This window comes from Condylura cristata, unplaced genomic scaffold, assembly GCF_000260355.1.
Source record: "Condylura cristata isolate star-nosed mole 26May11 unplaced genomic scaffold, ConCri1.0 scaffold00026, whole genome shotgun sequence".
Classification (NCBI taxonomy): domain Eukaryota; kingdom Metazoa; phylum Chordata; class Mammalia; order Eulipotyphla; family Talpidae; genus Condylura; species Condylura cristata.
The window spans coordinates 6088785-6103796 of NW_004567127.1; the positions used below are offsets into that span (position 1 = coordinate 6088785).

At 47.2% G+C, this 15012-nt stretch overlaps 2 protein-coding genes and 1 pseudogene across 2 annotated transcripts in view; 2 read left to right on the forward strand and 1 right to left on the reverse strand.

Moving 5' to 3' along the window:
- The window catches only part of DCLRE1B (DNA cross-link repair 1B), a 6894-nt gene extending 6068 nt beyond the window's left edge, over window positions 1-826 (reverse strand). Inside the window, exon 1 of the mRNA XM_004689490.2 lies at window positions 432-826. Within this exon, the coding sequence (XP_004689547.1) occupies window positions 432-620 (189 nt within the window). The 5' untranslated portion in view covers window positions 621-826. The remainder of the gene's footprint in view (window positions 1-431) is intronic.
- A 301-nt stretch (window positions 827-1127) lies between these two features.
- AP4B1 (adaptor-related protein complex 4, beta 1 subunit) lies at window positions 1128-10519 on the forward strand. The gene is made up of 11 exons (XM_004689630.2): window positions 1128-1205; window positions 1392-1576; window positions 3238-3462; window positions 3931-4061; window positions 4413-4560; window positions 5077-5573; window positions 6710-6793; window positions 7817-7920; window positions 8695-8902; window positions 9106-9387; window positions 9663-10519. Exons 2-11 carry the CDS (start codon window positions 1464-1466, stop codon window positions 10088-10090), a joined length of 2220 nt encoding a protein of 739 aa, XP_004689687.1. The 5' UTR covers window positions 1128-1205; window positions 1392-1463; the 3' UTR covers window positions 10091-10519.
- A 3792-nt stretch (window positions 10520-14311) lies between these two features.
- LOC105854113 lies at window positions 14312-14984 on the forward strand (annotated as a pseudogene).
- The last annotated feature ends 28 nt before the right edge of the window (window positions 14985-15012 follow it).

A 15012-nucleotide genomic window follows, 5' to 3' on the forward strand; every position in this document is an offset into this window, starting at 1 on the left:
AAAAGAAAAAAAAAAAAGCTCTGGGAAACAGGTTAGGAAACGATCCTTAAACTTCCGTAGAAATAATAACCCCTTGGGGAAACTAGTAAAGGAACTCCAGGGCTTGCACCAGCGGTATATTCCCCGCCACAATAAGGTGGGTTCTTGTGACGAGCTAAGTGTGGGAAGCACCGGTTTAGCTTGTGTGAAAAGCAAGGGCAGCTTCTTGGCTGGACTAATCGATCTCCTCCATTTCCTGACGTCCCAGGAAAGCCTGTCGGAAGTCACACTCCCATGACGGACCACAGATGCATTTCTGGATGCAAACAAACTCCCGCGTTTGTCAAAGTTAGTCCTGACTAATGACTGGGCAGCGACGCCAAGGCGGTGCCAGATCTGAGTCGCCAGCAGATGCCTGGCAGGCGTGCAGAGGCCCACGGCGGCCCCCCTACCTGTAAGTGACGGTGTAAGAGGTAGGCGGTGATTGGGGAGCAGTAGAGGGGCCGGGCCCAGGTGCTCGTGAGACCCACGGTGTGGTCCGAGTGCATGTGGGACAAGAAGAAGAGCCGCGCCGACCCGGCCCGGCGCAGGCTCCAGAAGTCCACCGCGATGGGCGTGTGGGGGATCAGGAGTCCGTTCATGGCGGCGGGTCCGGAGGGTCACCGGTGGGCCGTCCGGAGGGTCACCGGCGGGGACAGGACTCCGCGCCCGGCTCCTATGACAGCACCCCGAGAAGGGTCGCGCTGGGGCCACAACAGGGCCGGAGCCCCTGAGGAAAGCCAGCCCATGGGGGTGGAAGAAAGGGAGCGCCCGTGGCCGGGGTTGCGGGTGGAGGCGCAGACTGCCCGCTCCGCCGGCCGAACGCCACCCCCCAGCGCGCGGGAACCGGGCCGCCGCGCGGCAGTCAAAGCGCGCGCCGCCGGGCGGAAACAGGCCGAAGTAGCCGATGCCCGAGCGCTCGCCGTCCTCCACCAGAGGGAGCCGCGCGGCTGCGCTGCGAGGTGAGAGGTTGGGGGAAGGGCGCGTAAGGTCGGGTCGCGGCTAAGCTCGGCGCTCTCAGGGAGACTGTGAGTGGCAGCTGCTCGGTGAGGGCTCTCGGGGAGGGGGCGGGACTTCCGGCCTGTCAGTGACAGCAACCGCATGGAGGCGCAAGACGGGCCGGCGCTGGAGCTGGAGGGCGCTGCGGACTCGGCGGCCCGGCCGGAGCTGGTGCCCAAGGCCTAGAGGTAGCCGCAGCGATCTCAGGGTGTGGCGAACCGGCCTGCAGATCCCGCCCAGCTCGGAAGCCCCGAGCAGCCGGGGGTGGGGGGGTCGCCCAGGGGAAGAGAGCGTGGGTGCCTCCCGGGGGTGGGGGACCCAGGCTGGCCGAGGGCCCCCGGGCTCTTCCACTGACCGGCCTTTCCTTTGCCCAGGTGCCCACCTCGGGGCCAGGAGCCCACGGAGGACCCAGGGGGTTGTGGCCCGGCCGGTGACCGCGGGCGAAGATGCCGTACCTGGGCTCTGAGGACGTGGTGAAGGAGCTAAAGAAGGCTCTGTGTAACCCTTACGTCCAGGCTGACCGCCTGCGCTACCGGAATGTCATCCAGCGAGTGATTAGGTATCTGCCAGCGCTGGTGCTCTCCACCCCACCCCGCCTCCTCCCGCGGCCGCTGCCCACTGCCCACTGCCCACGAGCAGAGGAGCTTCCACACTCGGCCCATTGTGTTGAGGTTCCTGCGTCTCTGGTGGGCCACCCCGGTCTCCCTTGTGAGACTTTTATTCAGCTGGCTCGCTGCGACCATCCCTCGAACTGCCGACTCCAGCATCTGTAATAGATATTTAGCACAGATCTCCTTTTTAATCTTCAGCCCCTCAAATCCTACTGCCTGCTTGGCGTTTCCACCCGAAGCTTTCTTCAAAGACATGCAAAATAGCAGCTGCTCCTCCCCCTTCCCCAGACCTGCTCTGCTACTTTTGTGTTGATGTATGGCAGCACCCAGCTGACCACATGGGTGTCAACCTTGAAGACACTGACCACTCATCAGATGACAGGGATTCTTAGTTTTAAATATGCATCCTTTAAAAAGAATTGTTTTAATTGGGGCAGCTGCTGTTCTGTGTTCATCACCAAAGCCATTGCAACAGCTCACCAGTAGGTCACCTCGCCTCCCTTTTTTCCCAGTCAGACTTTTTTCAGTAAGTGATTTTGAGTATCCAGCTCTTGTCTATGGCTGTGGGCCACACATTTAGTATGTGTGGAAGTTCTGCAGGGTGCATTTTTTTTTTAAAGATTTATTTGTTTATACAGAACTGGGGTACAGGCCAGAGATGTGGAGGGTGAGAGGATTCACCAGGAACAGTGGGGAGCAGAACAGACAGATCGACGAAGTACACTACTGAGGGGAGCAGCGGGCGGGTCAGGAGAGGTCTGCCACGCCATGTGGATCTCCTCAGGGGCAGGCGGGGATCAAACTCATGCGGAAGTGGTTTAAGCTTCTTAGTGCAGTGCTTTAACCCGCTGCGCCACCAGGGAGGGCCCTGCAGGGTGCATTTTTAAAGTATACTTTTTATCAATCTGCTAATTCTGATTTCAGTAGGTTGGGATGGGACCCAGGAATCTGCATGCAAAACCCATCCCACCTGATTCCTCTAGGAGGCCAGTATTTGAGAAACAGTGATCTGTCAAGTCTAATCTTCTTTTCATGCCACCCAAGAAACACCCCACTAATCCAGCGACCTGAGCACAGTATAAAAAATGTACTATTCGAGCTCATGTCGACATACCTGATAGCATGTACTTGTCCACCAGACCTCCCTGGTGAGCTCCTGCTCATTCAGCTACAGTACCCTTCTTCTGTCAAAACATTTTCTGACTTCCTGGCAGTTAGACGTCTGGCTTCCCACTAGGCCTTGCCCATTACTTCTTCGTAATACTTATCTGTTGTACTATACTAAGTGGCATTCTTTTCTGGGCTTCTTAGTAGACTTTGAGTTCTGGAGATCTGAGACCATGCTTTCTTCAAGATGAGGTCCCCAGAACATATTCCTGGCATATAAAAGCTGAATTTCTCTGGCATTTATCAGGGATTCAATAATGTTTGTTGATTTAATGGAACGGCGTCTATTGTGAAGTACTGTGTAATATAATAGACAAGCTAGGTCTGCTTGCTTCCCCCCAAGAGATTGCACTCTAGTTGGATAAACAGGAAATGTTTCAGTACAGCCTGTGGTGGGTTGCTGATTATGTTTTATTCTTCCCTCTATGCTTGTTGGTTTCAGGCACATGACGCAGGGCCTGGACATGTCTGGTGTTTTCATGGAAATGGTGAAGGCCAGTGCTACTGTGGATATTGTTCAGAAGAAGTTGGTTTATCTGTACATGTGCACATATGCCCCCCTTAAGCCAGACCTGGCTCTCCTGGCCATCAATACACTGTGCAAAGATTGTTCGGACCCTAACCCAATGGTGCGAGGGCTAGCGCTACGAAGCATGTGTAGCCTCAGGTGAGCACCCTCCTGGCTGTTTCTCAGTGGCTGAGGAGTTCAGGAGCTTGTGGGGGGATGTTTTTAACGACCATTTATTCAAGCTCCTTAATTCTAGGGAAAACACTGTTGTGACAGGAACTCGGGTTTTCAGCTATTTGTCTTATAAAGTACATGGTTTCATGAAGGGAATCTTCCATTCTTACTCCATGAGGTAGTTCTTGGTTTTGTTTAAAGATTTCTAGATTTTTTTTTTTTACATATATATTTTACATTAACACACACACACTCACACACACTTGGGCAGCATGTTTCCAAATGAAAAGTCAACGAGGACTTTTAAAGTTTGGCAGCTGCATTCTCTAGTTCTGCGTGAGCTGAAGGATGCACATTCAGACGTCTGCTGAACCCTCCGTGAAGTGCATAGAAGCAGAAGTTTGTCAAAACTCTTATTTCCAGATCCGACTGACCCTAGCATGTGTTTCCCAGGATGCCGGGGGTACAGGAATATATCCAACAACCTATTCTCAACGGTCTTCGGGATAAGGCTTCCTATGTCAGGCGAGTAGCCGTCCTCGGTTGTGCCAAGATGCATAATCTCCATGAAGATTCTGAAGTGGGTAAGTTTCAGTGTAATCCATCGTGATCAGTATTGACTTGTGTCTCCACTCTGTGTGTGATTTTAGAAAGGGTTGTGTAGCTTTGACAGACAGTATGACGTGGGGCTGCTGCTTTCTAGGTCTCTAAGCAGAAGTAGGATGAGGAGCTTGGTGTTTTCTGGATCAGGGAAGACCTTTCTTTGGGACTCAGGTGTGATCCTTTTCCTTAGCTGCTTAGAACAGGCTGAAGATAATATTTTATGCCTTGTCCTCTGTTTTTATCCACTTTGACAGCCTGAACCTGGGGCTGTAGCTTTAGCTCTGTAACTCTGATGCTTTTCTTCTTTGTCTGAGACCTTTGTTCTTTTCTAGATGGTGCCCTGGTAAATGAATTATATAGTTTGCTGCGTGACCAGGACCCGATTGTGGTGGTGAACTGCCTGAGGGCTCTAGAGGAAATTCTGAAGCAGGAAGGAGGTGTCGTCATCAATAAGCCCATCGCCCACCATCTGTTAAATCGGTCTGGATGCCAGGACTCTTCATTGTGATGAGATGTGTTGTTGTGGGATTTATTGCTGTGTTGAATGAAGGAGACATCTTGAACAACTTCTGTAGAGTAGAAAAGAAAGTTAACTTTGACTATTAGCTTCCTTATAGTTCACTGAGAGAATTTCTTTGACTTGCCATAGTTTCTTATGGTAAAATAGAGGTGGTGGAAATACCTTGTGGGACTAAGCTCTATCGTTTTCTACAGTCATTATGTCCCCCAACTAAGCCATTTATGCTGATCTTTGGGTATCCTGACCCAGTCTTTGGCCTTAGATGAGTGTACTTTTCTATTATCAACCAGACATGGAACTTGAAGTCTGTTTTGTGTCTAAATAATGTGTTAAAAGAATGATTTGCTGATGGTACAGCCTATTTTCGCTAATTCTCCTTTTGTTTTGATGAATAGATGTCTGTGAACATGGCAATAGCATGGAGGTGGTCCTAATTTGGTTGCTAAAATAGCACTTTGTTTCCTTTTTTTGGGCAGAATGTCAAAATTGGACCAGTGGGGCCAGGCTGAAGTCTTGAACTTTCTGCTCCGCTACCAACCCCGCAGTGACGAGGAGCTGTTCGACATTCTCAATCTGCTGGACAGCTTTCTCAAGAGCAGTAGTCCCGGCGTGGTGATGGCAGCCACCAAGCTCTTTCTGATCTTGGCAAAAAAATTCCCCCACGTACAAACTGACGTGCTGGTGCGTGTCAAGGGGGCTTTGCTGGCAGCCTGCTCCTCAGAGAGCCGCGAGCTCTGCTTTGCTGCCCTCTGCCACGTCCGCCAGATCTTGCATAGTTTGCCAGGTCACTTTAGCAGCCACTACAAAAAATTTTTTTGCTCCTACTCGGAGCCCCACTACATCAAGCTGCAGAAGGTGGAGGTGCTCTGTGAGCTGGTGAATGACGAGAACGTGCAGCAGGTGCTGGAAGAGCTCCGAGGCTACTGCACGGACGTGTCTGTTGACTTCGCACAGGCGGCCGTCTGCGCCATAGGTAGGTGTCCGCGGCCTTCGTGTTGCGAGCCTGCACTAGCCTGCTGGAAGGCTGTGGGCAGTGGCCTGGGTCGATCCGCCTATTGTGCTCCCCACTCTGTCTCTGCTGAGTCCTCTCCCTGCCCCTGCACCTCTGGCCTGTACCCCAGTTCTGAATGCCTAAATAAATAAATAAATCTTTAAAAAAAAAAGGCAGTAGTTAAAAAAAAAAAAAAAAAGCAAAGGCTATTAACTTTTCCAAAGGCTCTGCAGTTCCTGAACTGGGACTGGAGCCCAGCTTTCCTGGTTCAAAGTCCTGCGTAAACTCACCGTCGTGGTTGATCCCCAGAGACCGCGCCTCACGCTGAAGACACAGCAGCAGGGCTCCGTCCTCAGTCTGGCAGACTCTTTCGCACTGCCCTGTGCAGACTTTTAAGGACTAGAGTTTTACAAAATGAAAGCAGCCAGAGAACTAAGTTGGGGAGGGATTCAAGTGGAAGAGAAGGAGCCCTCATATTCAGAGGAAAGTATAGTTATTATGAGGGGCAGGAAAGAGGGAACAAAGAACAGTGGAAAACACAGTAGGAGACTGCCACGTCCTTCCCAGCAGGGATCTTCCCGTGTCTGCAGTGAACAGTGACTTCTGTCCGGGGCCACGCAGACACTTTGTGATGAACGTGTGTCAGCCTTTTCAATGGGAAATGCTTTTTCTGTACTTTCTGCTAGTCAGTTGGGAAAAAAGGTGGATTCATTTTTACCAGAATTCCCTTAGAGCAACTTAAAATCTTGTTTCATCAAGTCAGGGTTACTTTAAAAAAAATTTTTTTTTTTTAATTTTTTGCATAGAAGAACTGGGGTATAGGCCAGAGGTACAGGGGGAGTGAGCAGATTCACCAGAGACAGAGTGGGGAGCAGAACAGGCGGAGTAGTAGGAGACAGGAGAGGTCTGCTGTACTCTCTGTGGGTCACTCCCTGGCCAGGGGCCAGACTCAGGCTGCCGCAGTGACAGCGCTGAGGCTTAACCTGTAGGCCACCAGGGAGGCCCAAGAGTTACTTTTTGAAGTATTTTTGGTACTTCCTTGTCTTTGGTGTGAACTTCTGTAGAACCAGGTACTCGTATTTGATGTAAGCTTTCTTCTGCTTTTCCTTCCGCTATAGGCAGTGTTGCCAGGACCTACACAGATCAATGTGTGCAGATTCTCACAGAGTTGCTGGGGCTTCGGCAAGAGCACATTACCACAGGTAAGGCCTCACCTTCCTGGGTTTTTATTTTTAGGTTAATTGTCTGGGCCTTGCTCCAAAAATATTTATTAGTGAATAGTATGGAGGTTTAGCCTTTCCTTTGCATCATCTGTTATCAGAGAAACAGAGGCGCTACAGATCTAACAGGGAGCCTTCTGGTTGCCTTAGATCTACAAGACTGTATTACAGATAGAAAGGATGCTGGGATGACCCTGGCCAAGGCCCTTTTTTGTTTTATGGCAACTTACTGGAAGCTGCGGTATCTAGGGTTGGGCTGAGGATAAGGCAGGCGCAGTGCCTGGGAGACAAAGATTTGAAGAAACACTGTCAGGTTGGTGTAAGAGCTAACCCTGCTTATTTTAGATTTTATTTTATTGTTTTTAAAGATTTATTTATTTATGAATACAGAACTGGGGTACAGGCCAGGGGTTCAGGAGCAGTGAGAGGGTTTACCAGAGACAGAGTGGGGAGCAGAGCAGGCAGATAGATGAAGAACACTGCTGAGAGGAGCAGTGGGGAGACAGGAGAGGTCTGCTGTGCTGTGTGGGTCAGCTCTGGGGCCGAGGATAGAACTCGCACTGAGGTGGCTGCAGCCAGCTTGTAGTGCTGCGTCCTAACCTGTTGCGCCACCAGGGAGGACCCTGTTTTAAATTTTATTCCCTGGCACCTTGCTTCTCACACTTTATTGCCAGCCTGGTGGCTCCAGTTACTCTGTCTTCAGAGTATTATTCAACACCACCTCATATTTGCACATCGTTTTACGTTTTACCAAGTGTTCTTATGTACCTTAGCTCATGTATCCTTCTATAATCTGGTAAGAGCAACAGTCATTTCCGAAATTTTTGCCCTTATCAGACATTAAGAAATTATTGCCCATGTTAGACATTTCTCATATATTCACACCACCCCTCAATACCAGTTTGACCCAAATTCACCCAGCAATCTGGTTTGAATAAGCCTTATTAAGATTCCTACTCCAATAGGCTCTAATCCTCTGCTCTTGTGTCCTGAGCTGCGTTGCAGTGGTGGTACAAACTTTCCGAGACCTGGTTTGGCTGTGTCCTCAATGTACAGAAGCTGTGTGCCAGGCCCTGCCCGGCTGTGAGGAGAACATTGAAGACAGTGAGGTAGCTTGGCATTCTGTGCTCCAGGCTAAGGGAGGGTTGTCTGGGGCCCTCCCCTCTGAACTAGATTCTAATTGTTCTTTCTATCCAATATGTGAAGTGGAAATTCTTAGAATTAATTACCACCTCACACTCTTTTTTGGGTCTAAATCGGATATAAATTATAAACTTTATATCTCTATCTATAGGATTTAGCTAGTTTGATTATAGATGCTTTATATATATATATATATACTGTCTATATTCTTTTATATATAGATATTTCTGTTCTCTTGAACAGAGATTTAGACCAGACAGAATCACTTGTGGAATTTTTATAAATATTTGGGGTGCACCCAGGTCTCTGACTTAAATGTCCAAGAGTGGTTGACCTAGACATGGGTATTTTTATTGTTCTTCATCTAGACCTGGGCATTTTTAAGAGGCTTCACAGATGACTGCTGTGCACTGTGGGTTTATCACTGCTTTCACGAAGTAACTTGGAGAAATCTTTCAGTAACCTCCACTGAAACATGAAACCCAACCCCAGTTGGGGGCAGAAGCCCCCAAACTGAGGAAGCCTTCTTGCTTCAAAAGCATAAGCTCCGAGAGTCTTGGGGCTCCTTTTATATGGTAGCATTTCCTTCCTATTCCTTGGAGAGAGTGTAGCAGGGGAAATGGAGGTAGTGAGAGATGAGACCTTCTCTGCTGGCACCAGCTGGAAGGCAAAGCTGTCTGTTATCTTCCAGTTTGGCCAGCCAGGTGGTGAGCGCCTGTTCTCATTCCTTGGTTCCCTAGGGAAAGCAGGCGCTTATTTGGCTTCTGGGTGTCCACGGGGAAAGAATTCCCAATGCTCCCTATGTGTTGGAAGACTTTGTCGAGAACGTGAAGTCGGAGACGTTCCCTGCAGTCAAGATGGAGCTCCTCACAGCGCTGCTGCGCCTGTTCCTCACCCGGCCGGCCGAGTGCCAGGACACCCTAGGGCGGCTGCTGTGTTACTGCATAGGTGGGCTCTTTACTGGCCGTGGTCAGTAGTGACACCACATGGTTTTCATTGTTTGCTGGGTCCTAGCTGGATTCAGAAAGAAAATGTTAATGTTTCCTTGGGTTTTCTCCCTCCTTCACTTCCCCCCCATTTTGGCTGGCACAGGCGTAGGAGGGGAGAGCTTGATTCTGTTTTTATTAATGCAATCTGTTGTCTTACGTCAGAGGAAGAAAAAGATATGGCTGTACGGGACCGAGGCCTCTTCTATTATCGCCTCCTCTTAGCGGGCGTGGATGAAGTTAAGCGAGTCCTGTGTAGCCCTAAATCTGACCCTTCTCTTGGGCTTTTGGAGGACCAGGCGGAAAGGCCTGTGAATAACTGGGCATCAGACTTCAACACGCTCGTGCCGGTGTATGGCAAAGCCCGCTGGGCGATCATCTCTAAGTGCCTGGGGGCTGAACGCCGTGACCCAGAGCGTCCCATCTCTGCATCCTTTGCCACGTCAGGTAAAAATAGTCCTGCCTGCATTCTTTGCCATGGCAGGTAAAAATAGTAAAAATTGTCATTTTTTGCACTGATGGTAGAAAGTAAAGTACCGTAGCTGACTCTTACACTGGTGACTGAATTCAAACCCACATGAGCAAGAAAGAAGCTCATCGTGGATTATTTATGCTTGGACCCAAAGATAAAAGTCACATCGTGCACCTTACAAATCTAGATAATAAAACATAACCTCTGAAGATTAAGAACATCTCTTACGCAAGTTTTCTGACTCTTTCAGGACCCTTGATTCCAGGAGAGGACAAGGAGAATGTACCAGAACTCGCTGACTCGGGAGCCCTCACGCTAGTCCCTGATCGCCAGCTCACTGCTGAGCATTTTGAGAAAACTTGGCTTAGCCTTGCAGTTGCTCACCAGCAGGTGTTCCCCTGGCAGGGAGCCGTGCCCCCCGACACCCTCCAGATGGCTCTGCAAGTGGTGAACATCCAGACCATTGCGATGAGCAGGGCTGGGGTGCGGCCCTGGAAAGCCTACCTCAGTGCGCAGGATGACACCGGCTGTCTGTTCCTCACAGAACTGCTGTTGGAGCCCGAGAACTTGGAAATACAGGTCTCTGTGAAACAAACTGAGGCGAAGCCTGCAACACTCAGCAGTTTCATTTCTGTACTAGAAACTGTGATCGGAACTGTTGGCGACATCAAATCCTAACAGGTTCTTGCCGCCTGCCCTGACTGAGATACATAGCTGTCAGAGTTGCTTAGTTTTTCTCATTAGAGCTACTTGTAAATCCAGACAGTGGCAAGTGCAAAGGAGAATGGAAACCCTAAGAGTCAAGATTCATATGTTTTGTCCAAAGACCACTGCCTTATTCCTCTCATACCATTTTGGGGAATGATTTCGGTTTTCCAGGTGGGGAAGGTTAATGTTTGTAAGGGTGGGGATGGGATGAGGATAGGATTTGGATTCAGTTTTAGGGATCAGTTAACTCATTAAACATTCCTGATCCTGTGGTGGAAACTGCCAGCCCCTCTTTGTGGGTCATCTCTCCTCCCCTGGATTACTGTAGTGAGTTCCTGACTTCATTTTTTTTTAATATTTATTTATTTATGCATACAAGAGCTAGGGTGTAAGCCAGAGATGTGGGGGGTGAGAGAATTCACCAGAGACAGTGTGGGGAGCAGAACAGGTGGATTGACTGAAATACATTGCTCAGGGGAGCAATGGGCGAGACAGGAGAGGTCTGCTGAGCCATGTGGGTCACTCCCTGGCCTGGGATGGAACTCATGCTGCAGAAGCTGTGGATAGCTTCTTAGTGCTGTGTCTTAACCCCTTGTGCCCCTGTCTTCATATTTCTAAGCATGTTTTTAAGTCCAGAGTTCATTGTCCCTAACGAGGCCTCTCTCTAAGTACCTCTTCAGCATCTTGTCTCAACCACTTATAGTTCCCTGTATGAGCCAGGCTATCTTGCCTCTGTGCTTTTATTTCTTACCTAGAACATTTCCTCACCCTTCTCTCCTCCTTACTGAAATAACACCTCATCTACCTGTCTGTGTTCAGTTCTGTCATGAGCTCTCTCAGGAAACTTTCTCTGATGCGCACAGAAATGATGCCTGCATTAAAGGCCACATTCAAGGCGTCAACCCAACAAGCTTATGTGTCTAGGAGTGTGATTTTAGGTGTTTCTTTATCACTCTTCCTCACTTTTAATTTTATTCAGGCCTGACCCCATTAGTTGAAGCAATTTAAGGCAAGAACAAATGTAATAAGATAAAGGTGAAGTATGAATAACTAGAGAATTCGGAATTAGGAAAATGAAATTGTCAGTTAGATAGCTAGGTTAGGGATGGGGAGTCAATCGAATATTCAGGTTCTAAGGGTCCTCATGCTGAATTGAGTCTTGGAGTTAACTCAGTAAGCAATTTGGCAGGCAGAGTGAAGAGAAGTGGTGAATTACATAGTTCGCAATCAAAGAGGAAAAGACATTCAAATTCCAATTTCTAAAGAAATTTTGTTTTCATAGGGGCAACTGAGGGCAGTTAGCCATGGTTTCACATGTTTCTTCAATGACCTTAGTGAGAATTTCTTCAGGGATTTAAGACAACATGACCCAAATACCATCCACCTTGATTCAAGGACTTCTACTTCCTAGCTACATCAAGGGGCTGCAAGTTTTTCAAATAATCTTTCAACCATCACTTCTCTCAACTAGGCTCAAAATAAACCAGATAACAGATGGTATTGAATTTTCTGGTAAGAGCCTGGATTTTGTAATTTGTCCTTACTGGGCAATTTCCAAAGATAGTGATTGTCTTTCCTTTTCTCTCCACAGTACCTGTCACACAGTGATAGCTCAAAAAATACTTACTGAGTGACTAATTAGATTCCTGTAGTTTTTTGTAATATTGTATCAACGATATAGAAAATGGAATTTGATCTTGACTAGGATATTTCAAAAGTAGTATGACTGATATTTGGGCCAGATAATTTTTCCCTATGTATGTGTTGGTGGGAGGAGGGGAGGAGTGGAGGGAGAGGAGACAGAGATAAGGGTGTCCTGTGCACTATAGTACAATAGTAGCATCTCGGGCCTATACCCAATATATGCATATAGAACTGTCAGTGTGACAGCTAAAAATAACTTCAGACACTGCCATTTGCATTTGGGCAAGGGCGGTGGGGAATTGCCAAAATCACCCTCCATTAAGAACAACTGGTCAAGACCATAGATTCCCTGGGAAGTTGAAGTAGAGGGTTAGAAAATCTTCAGAATTGCTTTTTCTATTTTTTAAAAATTTTCTTTATTTATGCATACAGAACTGGGGTACAGACCAGAGGCACAGGGGCAGTGAGAGGATTCACCAGAGGCTGAGAGCAGAACAGGCAGATTGTTGAAGTACACTGCTGAGGGGAGCAGCAGGCGAGACAGGAGAGGTCTGCTGTGCCATGTGGGTCACCTCTGGGGCCAGGGATCGAACTTGCACCAAGGTGGCTGTGGCTAGTTTGCAGTGCTGTGTCCTAACCCATTGCACCAACAGGGAGGGCCGCTTTTTCTATGATTTAACCATGAATGCTTACTAAAATAAAGCGTAAAATTCTGCCAATTTAATGTTACTTGAGAACAGGATGTAAGTGGGTGGAAATTGAGTAAGTTGATTTTTTTTTTAAAATAGACTATAGTTGAAATACTGACCTAAGAAAAAAAAGTAGGTATAGTTCAGCAATTAAATAAGTGTTACTAAAATCATCCCAACTATCGGAGCTTTTAGAAGATTAAGTTCTACTTGGTTGCTTTTCTGTAATGTAAGGGGTGTGGTGGAATAGGAAACTCGCTTTTGAAAAGTGTCGATTTTAAGTTATCTAAATGATGTAAGGGATGAGACTTTTAAGGGAGGGAAGTAAAATGTGGCTTTACCATGTGAAATGAATAGTGAAAACACTCTGGCCTCATTTTTAAATAATAAGTAGAAATCCAGTATTAGAACTATGAAGAGTATGTGGACTAGAGAGGAAGGGGTAGTTTGGGAGGATGCCACACTGAGGGCGCCAAGAGAAATAGAGCAGGACATTTATGCCACATTGCCCCTGACAGCACATGCCCTTTTTCTCCAGCCTTCCAACAATGATTATTCAAGGTGATGCAAAGGATTCTAAATATGGTCCATCAGTCTATTAGTAGTGAAATGAGGAAGGTGGTTTATTATTGTGGGGAAAGGTGTACTGAGTTAAGACAGGCTTAACTTTCTGCTTTACGTTTTACATTTTTATACTGCCACATACTAATATCACTTAAGTTGGGGAAACTAATACCAGTTCGCTGGTCTCTTAAGAACATTTTTTGTTTTTATATATTATTTTGGGAGTAGGTTATAAATGTATTGTTAGACTCTTAAGTCGTCAATGGTGAGCTCTTGTGTGAAAGGTTGACCTAGAATTATCCCTGCATGACTTTCTGATGTCAGACAAAGCCTAATTCGTAGTAACTGAATTTTTAGCCCTCTGATAGATATTGAAAAGTGAAAATAGCCCTTTTCAGCTATTCCTAGTCCAAAATACATCTTTGATAACTTTTTTTAATAAAATGGAATAGGAAACAGGATTGGTTCTGATCATGTTAGGTTTTCTTTTATTATTTTTGCTTTTTGTTTTTTACAAGTTAAAAATTCCCTTCTGAACAATTGACATCAGCTTATGCTTGAATCTCATATTAGTTCACCACGTCAGAATCTCCTCGAAGGACTAATAGATTTCCAGTGCTGCTCTTGAGATCCAAACCTCCAACTAGGTGCAGCTGCACTAAGAAGATACATGCTATCGCTAAAAGTGTGTCTAATCCTAGGTCTCTCAGAACTATATGGAATTCAAATCTATTAAGAAAATAGATGAGGGCCCTCCCTGGTGGCGCAGCGGGTTAAAGCACAGCACTAAGAAGCGAAAGCTACTTCCGCATGAGTTCGATCCCCGCCTGCCCCAGAGGTGACAGCCCTCTCCTGACCTGCCTGCTGAAGACTCTCACCGCCCCGCGCCTCTGGCCTGTACCCCAGTTCTGTATGCATAAATAAATAAATCTTTTTAAAAAAAGAAAATAGATGTAGGTCTTGGGCTAAAAAGAAAATATGTAAAATATCTTGCTTGTCAGATACTGTGGGGTCATTCCACAACATTATTTTATTTAATCTTTATCATTTCCCTGTGAATTATTTTGTATTATCCCTCAAATGCCCTTCCCAGCTTTTTAAGAAATGAGTAATTTATTTATGCCTATAAGAACTGGGGTACAGGTCAGAGGTCTGGGGGGTAAGAGGATTCACCAGAGACAGAGTGAGGAACAGAACAGGCAGATTGCCTGAAATACACTGCTGAGGGGAGCAATGGGCGAGAAAGGAGATGTCTACTGTGCCCTGTGGGTCACCTCCCTGGCCAGGGATTGAACTTGTGGTGCAGTGGCTGCAGATCGCTTCATGGTGCTGTGATTTAATCCTTTGTGCCACCAGGGAGGATCCCCCTCCCAGCTTTTAGGTATTCTTCCTTCAGCCTGGAATGGTCTTATTCCTCCTCTTTGCATAGTGAATTCTTACTTGTCTTTCAGAGCTCACCTCAGGTGTTATTGCTTCAGGAAAGTCTTGCTAATCCCATAGGTTTGGTTGTCTATAATCACACACTGTCTCAATAAGCACAAGAAATTATGTGGTAGGACACTTGATATGAATCATTCATGCTGAAGTGTCAGTTCCATGAGGACAGCAACTATGTCTATGTCATTTTTCTGTGGACTTGTAGTGCCAAGTACAGTCCCTTATGCATAGGTACTCAGTGAATAATCACTGCATGATCGAAGCAAATAAGTACCACAGACAGGTATTAAATGCTTCAGTATCCTCTTGCTTCTTCCCTCCGCCATCACGTTCTATGCACTTGCCTCTTCCTCGCCTTGTCTTCTCACAAGTCTTTCAGGATCAAGCAATTCCTAGCCAAGAAACAAAAACAGAGCCATCCCATTCCCCAGTGGATTCGGATGAAAACTGGTAACAAAATCAGGAGGAGACAATTCCAAGAGGAGACACTGGAGAAGAACCACGCTGGGTCTGTAAGGAATCGCAGGGAGTCGGGCGTATATTTATGCTACACTGAGA

What these genes read in the sequence shown, in the direction of transcription:
- AP4B1 (XM_004689630.2), top strand. Translation starts at nt 1,464, where the DNA reads ATGCCGTACCTGGGCTCTGAGGACGTGGTGAAGGAGCTAAAGAAGGCT. An exon ending in GTCATCCAGCGAGTGATTAG is followed by an intron (nt 1,577 to 3,237) that starts GTATCTGCCAGC and finishes TGTTGGTTTCAG; the next exon opens with GCACATGACGCAGGGCCTGG. An exon ending in GCTGCTGTGTTACTGCATAG is followed by an intron (nt 8,903 to 9,105) that starts GTGGGCTCTTTA and finishes GTCTTACGTCAG; the next exon opens with AGGAAGAAAAAGATATGGCT.